General features: G+C 31.7%; 2 protein-coding genes across 4 annotated transcripts; one reads left to right on the top strand and one right to left on the bottom strand.

Moving 5' to 3' along the window:
• The first annotated feature begins 9,053 nt into the window (after positions 1-9,053).
• Positions 9,054-10,865, top strand: LOC100779501 (replication termination factor 2). Of its 2 annotated transcripts, none has more exons than XM_006575244.4 (2): positions 9,054-10,296; positions 10,542-10,865. In XM_006575244.4, exon 1 carries the CDS (start codon positions 9,203-9,205, stop codon positions 10,289-10,291), a length of 1,089 nt encoding a protein of 362 aa, XP_006575307.1. In that variant the 5' UTR covers positions 9,054-9,202; the 3' UTR covers positions 10,292-10,296; positions 10,542-10,865. The 2 variants fall into 2 exon arrangements, with proteins under 2 accessions (XP_006575307.1, XP_003519140.1); XM_003519092.5 differs by having other exon boundaries at positions 9,064-10,303.
• A 2,631-nt stretch (positions 10,866-13,496) lies between these two features.
• Positions 13,497-16,273, bottom strand: LOC100778978 (tRNA pseudouridine synthase A). Of its 2 annotated transcripts, none has more exons than XM_003519091.4 (3): positions 16,113-16,273; positions 14,229-15,624; positions 13,497-14,114 (listed from the first exon to the last, which is right to left on the bottom strand). In XM_003519091.4, exons 2-3 carry the CDS (start codon positions 15,458-15,460, stop codon positions 13,700-13,702), a joined length of 1,647 nt encoding a protein of 548 aa, XP_003519139.1. In that variant the 5' UTR covers positions 15,461-15,624; positions 16,113-16,273; the 3' UTR covers positions 13,497-13,699. The 2 variants fall into 2 exon arrangements, with proteins under 2 accessions (XP_003519139.1, XP_006575306.1); XM_006575243.3 differs by having other exon boundaries at positions 14,229-15,405; positions 16,113-16,243.
• Positions 16,274-16,729: the final 456 nt, after the last annotated feature.

Raw genomic sequence — 16,729 nt, 5'->3', positions numbered from 1 at the left:
TATGTAAGGAGAAGGTAAGCCACGTATCGTTTTGTACGTCCTGTGACATGGGACAATAAAGCCAGAATTCGTTTGGTGGTTCTGAGATTGCCAAGTGTTCTTTGATTTTTCTGAATTACCTTGTCCTTTCTATCTTCAAACTTTGTCATAATGTAATCGTAATTAGGATATATCATCATGCCGTGGCATGTAGTCATGGAAAAAATGTTACGAGTAAATCAAATTTTAGTTTTCCTCCTTTTTTCTTGGAGGAAGAGAGAGATTGATCACTAACAGAGTTGTGTTGGGTGGGTTTGATTATGATTTATCAGGGTAAAAAAGAGTTACTGCGGCAAAAAGAATCGGACAACAATATTCGTAGAAAGGAAGGAATATTCTGCATATATTTGCTTCCTCTAAAAAGTATAAGTGTAAAGTAAGAATGTATTCACAGTTAGTTAAATTTACGAATTAGTACTTTAATTCAAATTAATGGTGGAGACACTTTTCTTTTTCATATGTTCTATGCATTTACCACTTTGAAAAGGCTAAATGCCTTCGTTCTAATTTAATCTATACAGAAAAATGTTTATATGATGTTTCATATATTCATGCCATATAACCTCTTACATCAGAATTTGTATCCTCTTTAGTAATTTTCTCAACATTATTTATCTAACAAAAATCGAACAAAATAATAAAAATTCATTATTAGGATAAATGTTGATGAAAATTGGTCAATTTATTTCACGATTTTTTAAGATTATTAGTAAATGCTACTGGAGTTCGGTAAATTCGCATCAAGATTTGTCAATGATAGCTATTTGTGCAAGAAAAAGCACGTGTGGTTGATATTTGGGTTTATCTTTTGTTTAATTTACGTGGCGCTAATTAAACGGTGAGTTATTGGAGCTGCTAGTTCTAGTTTGTTAAAATGTCACAATATTCGTCTTATATTTTATATTAGAATAAGCAATGGTTAACACTTTGGGATTTATACCCCATTTACACTCTTATAAATAGGTTAAATTGTCAAAATTAGGACGAACATACGACGAGTGAGAGAGAGAAGGAGAGGAATAGATAAAGGTGTAAAGTTAGTACAGAAAAAAAGTGGAAAAAATCAATGCTTTATATATTATGGAAAAAATATCATTATTTTCTCATACACAGATAAAGGAAGTTGAGGATGTCTGGCCCGAAAGATCAGTATAGAATTGGCTACGATAAAAAATAATTCTTAAACACTACTCAAGATACTAATGTACAATATATACTACGAAGATGGGGAAGAAAAGTCAGAAGAACGTGCAACTGAAGCTGGTACCCAATGTACCATTGGAAATGTATTTTGGGCCACAATTATTCAATTAAGGGGCCAAAACATATAACTAATGAGATTGTGGAAACCTATAAAGCTTGAAACCTTAAACACACAGTCTTAGGATCTTGTGTAAACTACTCAGACTTCTATCATTAATTAGGCTGAAACCTGAAGCACTTTTAATGCTCTCACTCTAGCACTCTCATTCAAACCAAATTGTTAGGCTGAAGCACTACTTAATCTAAAAGGCTAGATAGTTCAAGATAACTTGGTGGTAATTTTTTACAAGTTTATAGTATAGTCCAATCTCGCACGTGACCAATACCCTCAACTAAATTCCTACCATTCTCATTTGGTTTAATCAATGACCTACAACCAGACAAAGTTTCGGAGGGTTTTGTCCAAATTGAAAACAACATCCGACACATTGGGATGTCAGGTTCTCGTTAAATGAGGGGAATTAGCAAATAACTTGGATCCAAACTTTGACTAAATCTACAGCCAATGCCATTTTTTTTACATTTGAATCTTTTAAACATAAAATGAGTAGTAAATATTTATATTCGAAAAATCATCGGCATTTCTGAAAGTTTAATGAAGTGTTCTGAACACAGCTTTCATGATGGAAAACAATATGGAATGTAATAAGTTGCATAATTGTGAATAATGAATATAAAGCAAACCCAAAAAGACACCTTTTACTGTAGAACATCGATTGTCCAATGTGCATCGCATGCAATTTATATGTTGTGCTGGAATAAATGATAACTTCCGGGAATATTTATCTCTCTTCTTTGTTGGCACCTTATTCAGACCACCTAAACTATTCCCACTTTTGAAGCTGATGCATGATGTCCATGAAGACATCATGTTAAAAGGAAAATTAAAAAAAGCTCGAATGAAGGTAACTCATTGATTCAGAACTGTTACAGTACAGAGGTTATTATACAATAGAGTCATAAGAGTGAGCTAAAATCTAGGAGATTAACTAGGACATTGACTAATCTAAGGGAAAGGAAATTTTCTTCAGAAATTACTTACACATGGGCTAAATCGGGGAACGAAAATTGGAACTTTCTAACTAACAGGTATTTACACGTGTGAAACATATCAATAGATGTAACACTCCAACTGCCAACTAATGATTAATAAGTGATAGAAATCATCATGTCCCAAAGCCTGTAAAACCTCTACAAAACAACATCAAAACCTTATCCCACTATGTTATTTGACACGGTTAATTGACGATAAATTTTCAATGTGTTTAGTTCATTCAAGAAAATTAAACTATTAGATGCAATGTGAAGTGCGACTTAATTTGTGCTTAGTTTTTTCTACAGTTTTACGATAATTTATTTCCTCTGCTGAAATGTACCCTTTGTCAACAACACGAGCTGTGTATCGCTCAACGAGAAACTGCATGATAGTACGTATTAATTTTGAAGACCTATTTACAAGCTACAACCAATTAGTGGTTTCTTAATCAGATAGCAGTTGTAACAATTCGTGTCTTATCCTGTTCGAGGACGGCAATTTCTAATTCCATAGCATGGTTGGGACAGCTTCAACCAAAAATGCTTTGGTTACTAATGTGTCTGGGCTTGCAATGGGTTCGCATTAGTAGTCAAGTATTCGGAGTTAATTCTCATTTTCTCTAAGAATGTGAATTTGATTGTTCCTAATAATCCCTTTAAAATCCCGCTTGATAGACAACCTTTCTCAGTGAGATTCACTTATGCCCAAGGGCTAATTGAGTAGTTGTGACTAAGTAAAATTGTTTGCCATATAAATGCAGTAATCCTCTTGATGAATCTGCGCATTAGTATTAGAGGCATCTCGATCTTCATTCTACCACATTTAAGTTTTAACAAATATAAAACAAAAAATGGTAGAGGTAAGGTTAGCATTGAGACAAATAATGAGTAAGATAAAGGTAGAGGTAATGTTAGCATTGAATTAATTTCCAAGCATATTTTCTTATACTTTAGAAAGAAAGGCATGCCAAGGTGTGATTTAATTCAACACCACACACAACCTGACAAGAAAAGAATGGGTTGTTGGGGATATCGGGTGGTAGATACTTGATAGAGATGAGCTCTACCTCTTCTCAGATGTAGCAAGAGCCACTAGTTTTATCACTGAATGCGTGGTTCATAGCAAATCTAACTCCATTGCTGGGTAATTTATGGCTGAGGAGAGAGGAATATTTTCATGTAATTGCATTATTGCCATTTTTGGATAAACTTGTAATTCTTCCTAAAAAAAAAAAGTATGGACCACATTGACATTGCTTTATTTCCAAATAAAATTGCATGGCCCACCACCATGAAATTGATCATTGATCAAGGATATGATGTACTAGTGGGAGTACATGTTTTGGTCTTATTCAACCAAGCTGGGCTAGCTCAACAACCTTTTAGGTAGTGAAATTCTGATATAGCATTCAAAACAGATGTTGAAATTTATCATAAAAAATTCAAAGAAATACTAACAAAGCACTCTTATACACCACACAAAGATTGAATAAAATTCATAGACTTATATTTCACTGTCATTAAAAAATGTGTTCAGAGAAGAACATTTGACAAATTTGGAACTGGAGCTCAATGAATCTGTTGGAATAGCACATGCGAGGTGTCTTAAGTCTCAGGTGAAAAAATAATACACTAGAGCAAGAATGATGACTTATAAGCTTAGATTATTCTAAATGATAAGCCTTTAGGTTAGTGATGTGGTCCTTTTCTTTCTTGAATTGGGGGAAGAGATAAGGCACCATGACTTGAATCAGTGTTTAGAAGAAAAGTTGTCTAAATCATTTTTTTTCTTTCAATTTTCTTATTTCTACCCTTCAATTGATTTAGTTATATTCAAATTCGATCTAACAGGAAGTTTTTTAGATTGAATTAGTTTTTATTTATTCTTTTATTTTTTTTAGAATGTAAATAACCAATCGATCTAATAATACACAATCAATATAATAAAAAATAATTCAGATTATCAAGCATCTGATCCTATAAGCTATTTGTTATCGTTACAAGTCTAAAATTGATGTATCTCATTTTATTTTTGAACTAGTGGAAAGAACACAATATCGCAGTTAGCATTTTTTAAGTTTGAAATTAAGTCTAAAAAATTGAAACTAACTCGCTTACTTTATTTTTGTTGTGATTTATTTTATGATTTTATTAAAGATATCTTATATATCCTATGTCATTCCCTTTAGAATTTATTCTTCAATACAAAATTTATATAGTAAAAAAGCAATTAAGTTTTAAGCTGAATTAGATTAATAAACTTATAAAAAAAATAGAATAGCGTGATATAATTTAGATAATAAGATAACAAAGAAAAAAAAACTGTTATAATAATTACGTAAGTATTTAATTATACCAAATATATATTAATCTAAATAGGATTAAATTATTTTTAAATTTACATTTAAAATCAAATCCCTTTCAATAGAAAAATAATTTTTCAATTTTCAGCCTTTTTGATTTGTTTTTCAAATTTACATAATATCGAATTTTGAACATCTCTGCGCCTATCTTGAAGATCAAACTTGTTTCATTTTCTAATGAAACGTGTAATACTACATGAACATCTTACCTTGTTTACCACATGATGATTACAAGTTGATGTTTTTTTAAATATAGAAAGCGTGTGATTCTAACCTAGGTATTTAGTTTTTTTTTCTTTTTTTTTTTAAAAAAAAGTATTTAATTTTTAGTTTAATTACTATTTTAATCATCTACTTTATTTTTTTTGTTTAATTCGATCCTTTTATTTTTTTAAATTTTAATTTGATTCTTTAATTTATTTATTAGATCCAATTTGATCTCTTTATTTTAAAAATTTTCAATTAGGTCCTTTTATTTTCAAAATAGGTTCAATTTAATTTCACTTAAAATCAAATTTGGTTTCATTTTTAAAAATGTTTGGAGCTGACCGAAAAAAATTAGATTAAATTGAACTCATTTTAAAAAAAAATAAAGACTTAATTAAACCTTTTTTTAAAAAATCAAATTAAACTTAATAAATAAATTAACAGATGAAATTGAACTTTAAAAACTGAAAAATAAATTAGAACAAAATAATAATTACTATCAAATACATAATTAAACTATAGTCGTAGGTTGTTCTAGCATAATTAATGATCTTGAATTTAAATATTGATAGTTACGTTCTTAGTTTTTTTTTTTTGGTGGATATATAGTTATATTCTTAGTAATTCTATGATCTGATCTATCCACCTCGAACCAGCAAAAGTGAGTTACACTCAAAACAACTAACAAGTATTCAGTTTTTATGCCAAAAATGCTCGATTGTGGTTCAACATCCATAAAGCCGAAATACCAACTCAAACATTAAAGTTATTTCAAAAGGAAATTTGCATAGAACTGTCATAACTTACACTAGGTTCAACACTTTTTTCCCTAGATTAGATGATTAGAAATCACGAATATCTCTCGATCCACTGAATTACAAACAAATATAAAATTAGTAAATTTTAATTTAGATTTTATATAAAAAAAAATCTTTAGTTTTCATCACCCAAAAAGTAAAATTTTAGTTTTTGTTTCTCCTAACACTCGCTAATGACTTTGTATTTAGCAGAGAAATTCAAATGACCATCCTAGATAACATCCGTTAGTATCTGTGATACAATGTCAACATGTGTTACCATAAAAAAAAAATCTAAACTTCTAAAATAAATATTACTTATCTGTCCTAAAATGATCTTTAGGAACCAAACATAGTAATTTCAAATCTTGGAGGGATTAAAAACCATGAAAAAAATTTGTAGGACCAAAACCAAAATCCACTTATTTTATAGATACTAAAAATCAATAATTTTAAGTTTTAGAGGGATGAAAAAAAAGCTTAAATATGATTTTTTTCTTCTTCTAAATATTGATCTATATTGATTTTAGTCCTTCAAAAATAATTTCATTGTGTTTAATCCTTGATTTTTCAAAATTATCCTTTTAAGTCCTTTATTTAACTTAGTTCATTTTTTCTGTTAAAAATTTATAGCAATAATAGAAAAAAATAAATCAAACTACAGTTATATTATTCTCAAACAAGTATATACAATTAAACTCGTATAATCTCTGTTCGTAGTGGAACCTAATTCTAAGAACAAACATTCATTGACTACAATAGGTGGAGATAACTTGCATTTAATAGAAAATTAATGAATTTAAATAAAAGGACTTAAAAGATAAATTTTTAAAATTCAGGACCAAATACAATAGACTTATTTTTGGATATTTGGAAAATCAAAATTATATTTAACTAAAAAAATTTAGAGGGGTTAAAATTAAAACATGCTATTAACAATTTTACTAAAATCATATTTAAGAATTAAAAAAAACATCATTTTAAGTTATGTAACAAATATATTAAATAAGGGTGTGTCATGTGTGTGTGCATATCCAAGTAGAGGTGATAAAATGGATCGGATTAGTTAGATCAATTTAAACCTATCCAATGAAATGTATTGTTTAAATTTAAAATTTTTAATCCAAATTAAATGTAAGCTTTCTAGTCATTTTTTTATCCGATTCATTATAACTCATAACCCGCATTAGGCATCAGGATGCTATACCTGTATTAGACTTAATAGTTCATTTTGTCACCTATAATCCTAGAAACATTTCTATTGATCAGGATGGAGCTTTGTTAGGTATATGAGACAAATTGTTTGTGCATCCAGCATTAAAATAAAATTTCAAAAATGTTCTTAATTATTTTTTATTTTTATGGATTACATAATTTATATACCTCATACGGATTACGTGATCTTTAAGTGTTTTTCTTAATTTTTTTTAAAAATATTTTTTTTTAATTTATTGATAAATTAATTTTTTTAATAATAATTTTTTTATTTATAAAAAATATACAAATTAAATAATTCGTATGAATTATGTCAAAATTAATTATCACAAAATTTATTATTTAAATTTATATGCACATTAAATATACATTAGAAGTTTTAATATTATATATAACAACATTATTTATTTTAAAATATAATTGGTCTATTAGTTAAGTTAGTTGGAGTGTGTACTAATAATCTAAAAGTTGTAAGTTCAACTCTTGATTGAACCATTAATTTTAATTTAATTCATAAAACATATTTTTGAAAATAAATAAATAAATAAAATACTTACGGTAAGGCTTACCTATTGGGCTCAGCTGATCGGTATGCCCGTCTGGATGTTATTGATGATTTTCCCCACCAATGTTTCGTGCTTGCTTTGGATGAAGTTATGGACCAGCAAGTCTCTCGTGGCTATTCTTTTTAATGTTTTGTTTTTGGGCTATAAGGCCTCCTTTTTTACCGAAAAAAAAAACTAAATCACTAAGGAAATATTTGTGCCTTGAAAGTTTGCTCCTTCATATAAGTCTAATTTCGAAGGTTAAATTACTTCGTTAGTTCCTGAATGATTTGGTAATTTTTATTAAATCTTTGAATTTTTATTTTTAATTAGATTTTTAAATTTATATTTATTTTTTAATTAGGTTCAACACTCTACTGATCAGTGACATTTTGTTCACCAATATGGGCTCAAGTCCATATATTGTGACCTTGAAAATCACTGCAATGTTATGATATTTTATGCTAGAAAAATGAAGTAAATAAAATTAGTTTGAAGTTGCTTGATCAATGAAGTTAACATAATTTTCATAAGAATATGTTTATGTTTTATTATTCTATTCAAGTTTTAATTTTTTTATAAATAATAAAAAAAGTACTCTTCCACGTATAATTTTTCTTGTGCACTGCACGGGATATATATATATATATATATATATATATATATATATATATATATATATATATATATATATATATATATATATATATATATGCACTAACGTATAAAATAATTTTGTAAACTTACATGAGCCGTAAATTTATTACAATATTTCAAGAATCAAAAATATGAAATTCAAAACTTAAACTATTATTAATGTATTTTTATTATAATTTCTAACGACTTTTAAGTTTGTATATTTTTTTTTATCTAATTTCAGTCAAACTAAATCGATTACTAATAAGTTAAATTGTGTTAAGTTTATTAATTTTAAAAAACTTAAACATTTTTTAAATAAATTATAAAAAATAATAAATATATAAAACATTTTTAAAATAAATTATAAATAATAATAAATATATAAAACATTTTTAAAATAAATTATAAATAATAATAAATATATACCAAAATACAAATAACACTAATTCATAGGATTTGCTAATTGTTTTCTTGGACATAAAACACAATAGGGATTTTAACATTATTTTCTCTCTCCTTCAAAAAAATATAAAGTATCACTGACCCCAAATTTTATTGTATTTAAAGATAAAATATCATTTAATTTTTATCTTTTTCTTTTTTATGGTTGTAAACATAACATAATTTAAATATATATATATATATATATATATATATATATATATATATATATATATATATATATATATATTATTTTTAAATAAAATAGAATTTGAAATGTAATAACTTAATTTAATAAAAATTTACTGATATTTTAATTCAATATTTATGTTGATAGTAATTTTTTGTAACATTTTTATCCCTAAAGTAGACCCTTTCTAATGAAAGGGAACTAACTTATGGATAGATTATTGACTGTACTTTTTTTATTTTCGAAAAATAAAATTTAAATTTTGCATCTTTCAAGATCAATTTATCGATATTTTACCTAATAAAGAAAAAATGTATAAAAATAAATTGTATCGGGTTACCTCCTTCAATTCTCAACGAAACCCGTCGTCAAAGTGGGTTTCCGGCAGAGATCATATATCTTCTAGGGTGTCCACCTTTGAAATTCAATCTCCAATTGAGCATCACAAACCCTAGAAAATCGTTCCAGATGAATACAAAATCGCTCCAAATCCTGGTGCACTCACCGGACCTCGGAATTTCCCTTCAATCCACAACCAACCACGAAACCCTTTCCGATCTCAAAAACTCTCTTTTCCCTCAATCACACCAATCCTTCTACTTCACCTTCAATGGCAAACCCCTCCCCGACAAAACCCCTCTTTCCCAATTCCCCCCTCTCTCCACCCTCTCTCTCCGCTCCCGCCTCCTTGGCGGCGGCGGAGACGGCGGCGCCACCGGAGCCGAGTCCCGCGACTGCTACCTCAACATGTACGCCGACAAGAAGCCCGACAAGGTGGACCCCAATGAACAGCGTCTCTCCAAGTGGCACAATTGCGCCCTCTCCAACGAACCCTTGAGAGAGCCCTGCGTGATCGATAAATTGGGGAATATCTTCAACAAGGAAGCGCTGGTGGAAGCGTTGTTGGGGAAGAAGCTTCCCAAGGAATTTGGGCACATCAAGGGTTTGAAGGATATGATTAATGTTCAGCTTTCTGCGATTCCTGGAGCGGATGATGGGGCAAAGTTTCAGTGCCCTGTTGCGGGGCTTGAATTCAACGGGAAGTATAGGTTTTTCGCGCTGAGGAATTGTGGGCATGTTTTGAGTGCGAAGGCTCTGAGGGAGGTTAAGTCTTCGTCGTGTTTGGTTTGTCACAAGGAGTATGCTGACGTGGATAAGGTTGTGCTCAATGGGAGTGATGAGGAGGTTGCGGTTTTGAGGGAGAGGATGGAGGAGGAGAAAGCTAAGATTAGGGAGAAGAAGAGTAAGAAGGTTAAGAATAATGGTAATGATGACGGTGTGAGTTTGGAAGGGACTAGGTTGAGTGGTACTAAGCATGGTGTTGATGGTAAGGGTGTAGAGAAAGCTTCGGCTAAGGTGGAACGAAATGGGAAGGTTGGTAATGGTAATGTTGGTGTGAATGGTGGTGCTGCTGCTGCTGCCAAGCGTTTCAAGGCTGTTGATCTGGCCCCGGCGAATGCTACAAAGGATGTGTATGCTTCCATCTTCACTTCGTCGAGGAAGTCTGAGTTTAAAGAAACTTATAGCTGTAGGTCTCTTCCTCTTGGAAGAAACTGATTCAGGTGTCTGGTATACAGTTGTCTCTACTGTTTTATTGTTATCCAATGTACTGAATTCTAGTTTGTGCCTTTGTGGTTATATAAGTGATTGACTTTTCCTGTGATGGATTTACTGGTTTCGTTCCCATCAGATTATTATCATTAATCTAACTTAGGAAGGAGTTTTGTTAATAACATCTTTTTATTTGGCAAGTGGTAGATTTTAGAAATTGTACTCATTGTTCTCCTACGATTCTGATTACACGCAGGTTGTGCATTATGATATAGACTATGTTTAAGTGAGAGATATCGTCTAAGTCGGGGGCTGAAGGTTCGAACATGTGACATTCACATTCAGGGTAATTAGTTTTGTTTCTCATGTATGAGTAGGTCAGCGATGTCCATGGTCCATAGAGTATTGCACTAGCATTACCCTTTGTAGATGAGGAATGTAAAGAAAGCGCTTGGAAGATGATATTATAGAGTGCTTATTTAAGCTTTATGAAAATAATTTAGGACTACTATAAATTCTTTTTAGCTTATTTCAACAAGCATCTTATTGTAGTTTATTGAAATAAACTATTTTTACCTTATTCCAATAGGTTTCATGCTTAAATATATGTTATAAATTCTCATGTTATAAGTTATTCTAAATTCTTCCTAATTCAATTTACCATTTAAACTATTCATATGCTCTACTTGGCTATTTCCTTGCTATCCTTTCAATGAACAACATTTTGACTTCATGTGTTGGATGAGCCTGTGTGATGCAGTGATGTCATGTTCTGTGTATATATGAAAAATGATAGTTTTCTGAAAGGGAAACAAAATAAAATTTTCTTGGAATGTTGTTTCCATCATATAAATACAAGTATATACTATGCAATTTTTGGTGTTTGTTGTGAGTGGTGATCAAAGAACTTAAATTTAAAAGCAAAACACAACAAATTTTCACAACTCTGCTTGTGGGCAAATTTTTCTTTCTGGACAAGATTCATAATCATAAAAATGGAAAGCAGAAATGGATTGAGTTGGGAAAGTATGGCGAATCTTGTTTTGACTTGTGCTCCTGCTGCCAAGCATTTTAAGGCTGCTGAAGTATGCGTCTATTTAGTCAAAGAAGTCTGAATTTAAAGAAACATTTACTTTTAGGCCCCTCCCTCTTGGTAGAAACTGATTGTGTCACTTGGTAATTGGTGTACAAGTGTCTGATTTTTTATTTTTTTAATTTTGTTAAATGGAGTAAATTTTAGTACATGTTGTAGAAAAGATCGGCTTTTCATGTGATGGTTTTACCGATTTCATTCCCATTATATCATTGTCATTAAGCTTGCTTGGAAGGGGTTTTGTTAATGAATTCTGTTTATTTGGCCTCTTCTTCGGGAGGCAGATTTTAGATGAAAACTTGTACTCATTGTGCTCCCGTGGTCAATATTTTAAGTGAGACAAATAATCAAAATTGGGGTTTGAACGGTTGAACCTGTGACATTTAATTACTTCAGTTATTGTACTGCCTTTTCTTTGTAGATGAGTATTGTAATTTAAAGTCATCTTGTACTTGGTTATTTCTTTTTCATGAATGATATGTTTAAGATCCGGTATTTGGATTACGGTCCCCGCAAAGCATTTTGGATCTCCTCAAAACATCCGGTGGGTTTGCTTTTAATAAAATGGGTTAAATTAGATTATTGATCCTTTATTTTTTTTGGGTTCCATTTGGTCTTTTAACTTTTAAAATTGATTTAATTTACTCCTTTAATTTTTTTTATTTGATTTGGTCTTTTACTTAAAAATAAAAAAAAATTGTTCAATTTGATCTCACCGTCTTAATTAATGTAAGTTTTAATTAATGTGAGTGATCCTCTTGTCTAAATTTAGTTTTACCGTTTAAATTTGATTTTATGGTGGTTTAAAATTATTATTAAGTAATTTTAAACGGTCATAAATTATGATTTTTTAATAATATCGATTCAATTTAGATGATAGGATCGAATTAAATCGATTTTAAAAATTAGACGATAAAATTGAATCTAAAAAAGAATTAGAGATCAAATCGAACATAAAAAATAAATTATAGAACTAATAAACTAATTTAACTAGATAAAATGTGTATTTGGTGAACCTGAATGACAGAATGGTAATGAAGAATGAAATCCGATTATAATATACTAGGTAACTTCAGTGTTTGTTGTGTTCAAAGAACATAAATTTGGAAGCTGCATTTTTTTTAGCAATTCTGCTTGTTCGCAAATTTTGCTTTGATGACGATATTCCTAATCAAAATATGAGAAGCCGAGATGGAGAGATTCCGAGAACTGGGAAAATAAACAGAGCATGGAAAAATGAGACAGATTTGCTGGCAAGTTGTAGGTAGTGTTTGGACAGAAAATTAGAAATCCATAAAAACGAAGAACAGAGGTATGTGGAACAAGGGGAATGCTGGGAATGTGAGATATCAAAATAAAAACAACAAAACACTTTCCCACACTTTATCAGTATTCTCGAATTAAGGGATAATTAACGTGAGAATGAGAAACACGAGTTTGCAGAGCAAATAAAATATAATAATAGGATGATGAAAACTCTAAATTACTTTTCACAAGCATAGAATAAAGCTCTACATCTTTGTGGATTGTATACAGCATTGCAAATATCTTAGTAAATAAACTCAGTTTAAACATCAGCCTAATCTTGCTTATGTTAGCAACACTTGGAAGGCAGGGATCCATAAAAGTACTATCGGTCTCAATGCATGCCCACAGCAACAACAAAGTCCACGACATAGTAATCAGGCAACTTGTGCTTCCTTGACATTGTTGTACGAGGTCATTGTTGACCTTCCGGAGGCACAAAAAGAGCTGTTAACTTGCATTAATGAATGACATGTAATTAGGCAACTTGTGCTTACTTGACATTATCGATGCATTGTCTATAATCCATATATACAACAATGCATTATCGGTAGTGAGCCCTATAAATATATATAACGAAAGCATTCCAAGTTTAAATCACTCGTAGACATTGCAACAAAACATTTACTAACCACAAGATCATAAATAGTACATAAAATTTGCAATCGCCATATATAGAAGATGAAAGAAAGAAACAGAATTCACAAGTCATATAGGCATTTCTTTTGCAATGGATTTAAATTTAAAACACAGATAAATGACCATTGCTCAGCCATGGTTTAGATAAGTAAAAATCATATTGAACAGAAAATATAACAAAAATATTCTTTCGTTTCTTCTTATTAGTGTCTTTACCGAGTGACAGACACAAACAGACCACATCTTTTGTATATTGATTGTATGTGAATGTTGCGAAGCAGGGGTGCTAGGCAAATAGTAATCAATCAGAAGTAGTGAATAGTCAGGCACAAATCAATTAGAAAGAAAGAGTTCATATTGAACAACTGGAACACAATTCACTCAGTCACAACTTCAGGATCAGCACTCTTGTTATCAGTGATGGCTTCTTTGAGATCGGCACCCTTGTTTTTAGTGGTGGCATCTTCAGGATCAGCACTCTTGTTATCAGTGATGGCTTCTTTGGGATCAGCACTCTTGTTATTGGGGATGGCTTCCTCGTTGATAACACGCAGATCTGGATAATTTCTATGGTTCAAAGAATGCAACCAAAGAGCGACAGTTCCTTCCTTCTGCTCCGTGGAAGCAATATGAGAATATATGTACTTCATTTTGAACTCATCAGCTTCTTTCTCATATGCTTTCATTGACAACTCTTCATGATCTTTCCACTTCTGGTTATATGAAGTGAAGAAGCACTCGTCCAAATATAATCCCACCTCAGGGGCAGTAGGCACATTAATGTTAACATCCCTGCATTAAGGAAACCAAAAGTGAAAATAAAAAATAAAAAATTACATCCAATGAGAATCGGACTGCACTTTAAATAGAAACTTGTAGATAAGAAACAATAGAAGTTGTACTCACTGCTGCAAAGCTTCATCGATAAGTGACTCTGGTGCACAATTTCTCATGATTGCCACTGCCAGCCCAATCATCTTCCGTATCTGATGAAGCATGAAGCTCTGTCCCACAACCTCACACTTTACAAATTCCACGCCCTCAACTACAAGAGTGGTGTTTGCATTGAATGAAATAATGTAGCGTCGAGCAGCAGGGTCCTCAGCTTTTGTTCTGGTGGTGAAGTTATGGAAATTATGAGTCCCTACAAAGCACTTCAAAATCTTATTAAATCTCTCTCTCTCCTTCTCACCATAACAGAACCTACTTCCATTGGTTGGCTTATCCTCTCCATTAACTTTTTCTTCCTCAAGAATGTCTGAATTATTCACAGATTCACCATTCAAAGGAGTACCCTCTTCCTGAACAGGAATCACAGTCTCAAGGCCAGTTTTACAGTTCATGCCACCCTTGTTATCATTCCCAGATTCCTCATTTAAATGATTATCATCACCTTTGCTCAAAGAAACCTCCACATCTTCTGTAACTCCAGAGTCTCTGTTTGATGAAATACCAGCCTCAACATCCACAGCTTCTAGTTCCAGATTCTGCTTACGATTACCAACTAATCCTACCACCTTTCGGCCCCTCTCAGAACACTCCAAACACTTAACAAGCTCATTTCCAGATCCCAAACTAGCCATGACAGTCTCTCTATCACGATGACAGCTTGGATCAAGAGCAAACACGGGAATGAGATAGACATACCTCCTCCGGTCGCAAAACTTTTTGGCATTAAAAGAAGCTGTCACACGTTTGTAACCAAAGATCCTTATCTGAGAGGGGAGGTTTGAATTAAGGCGGTCAACAAGGCCAGGTGGATCAATATAGAACCGGCCTGAGACAACCTGACCAACAGCACTAACACCTTTATCAGTTCTAGCTGAGCGAGCCCAGTCATATCGTTTAGGAACTCCACGATCCTGTTCAGGAACAGCTCCAGACACATACAAGGCTTCTTCTAGGTCACCTTCAATGGTCTTTGCACCAGGGTTTTTCTGCATACCCTGATAGCCAACACCACAGTAAGCAAAGAAAATAGCAACCTTACGGCGCTTGTATCTTTTCTTGGTGCCTGTTTCTTCATCATCAGAAGTTGTGGTGGACATCTTCAACTTCTTGGGCTCTGGCTCCTCCGCAGATACTGGAGGTGGTGGAGGCAGGGATGAACTTGTCAGTGTTGTATCTGAGTTTTCCATTTTTTAGAAGTGACAAGAATATGACTGGTAGAAGGCAATGCTTTAAAATCCGGAATGTTCAACAACCCGAAAAAGGAACTGGCTCAAGACTCAAGAGTCAGTGGCCTGGCCAGGCCAGGGAACAACTATGGCCAAACCAATGATACCAACATGAAGTCACAAACCTAAACAACAATTTGACATATTAATACAGAAATGAACAAATCTTTATCCTACGCTATATTAGAGTCTCTTTCAGAAACATTTCTAGTTTTTACATATAGCTTCAGATGCAATTTCCATTTCATAAAGTTTTAACCAACTCGTCTTATCACTCTTATCTCTAGTTTTTTTGGGGATTCTTATTGTCTTGCAACTTAAAAGGTAGAAGAATAAAGGATTAGCAACACGTAAGCTACAACATCTATTATTTGATTAATGTTAAAAATTGATTTATAATTGAAACAGAATAAAAGACAGAATCTTTTCAGATAAAAAATAGATGGGAAATATCCAAAGATCATTAGGAACATCAACCCATAACATATGATTTTAAATTCCACATCCACTTTAGAGAGAGCGAAACAAATGGCACCTTTATATTATATTTTTTTTTTTAAAAAAAAGAAAGAGCATAAGACAATGAAGCAAAGGTGCGCAGAAGAAGTGTTACCAGAGGAGGAGCAAAAGAAGGTTTGAGAATGCTTGCTGTTGCTGGAGGTTGAACTACAAAATGAGAACGTGAGTGCGAAAAAGATGTAAGAACGTTAAACCCTCGTTTCAGTTTCAGTATCAGAAAGAAACTAGACACGTCCACTACCTGCTTCCGATTGGGGCCCCCAAATTCAATGGACAAGCCCATAAGGTTTTTGTATATGGGCCTTAACCCAATATTGAATAATGAGACTATAGTTATTAATTAATATGTTGTATAAATCGTATATGAAAAAAAAAGGAAATATAAATCATGCTTACATCTATAGGTATATTTATCCACATTTGGTTTTGAATTTTTTTAGACATATTTATCTTTTATTTTCTATAAATTAACTACCTTTTTCTCTATTTTAATTTTATTTTCTCTTTTTTTATTCAGTATTCCTCCTTTTTTATATATTTATCCTTTAACTGCTGCAAACCACTCATTACCTTCTACATCTTTCCCACTTGATAGATGCAAGAACAATGAATCTTTCTATCACAAGTATAAAAAAAAACATTGAAAAATTGAAAATTGTAGAGAAATAGGTTGGAAATATACTTTAAATAGCCTTGATAGTTCGATTGTGA

The sequence above is a fragment of the Glycine max genome, chromosome 2 (assembly GCF_000004515.6).
Source record: "Glycine max cultivar Williams 82 chromosome 2, Glycine_max_v4.0, whole genome shotgun sequence".
NCBI lineage: Eukaryota > Viridiplantae > Streptophyta > Magnoliopsida > Fabales > Fabaceae > Glycine > Glycine max.
Note: the sequence above shows the minus strand (reverse complement) of the source record. Positions and strands in the feature narration are given on the sequence as shown.

What these genes read in the sequence shown, in the direction of transcription:
- LOC100779501 (XM_006575244.4), top strand. Translation starts at nt 9,203, where the DNA reads ATGAATACAAAATCGCTCCAAATCCTGGTGCACTCACCGGACCTCGGA.
- LOC100778978 (XM_003519091.4), bottom strand. Translation starts at nt 15,460, where the DNA reads ATGGAAAACTCAGATACAACACTGACAAGTTCATCCCTGCCTCCACCA. An exon ending in ATCGATGAAGCTTTGCAGCA is followed by an intron (nt 14,115 to 14,228) that starts GTGAGTACAACT and finishes TCCTTAATGCAG; the next exon opens with GGATGTTAACATTAATGTGC.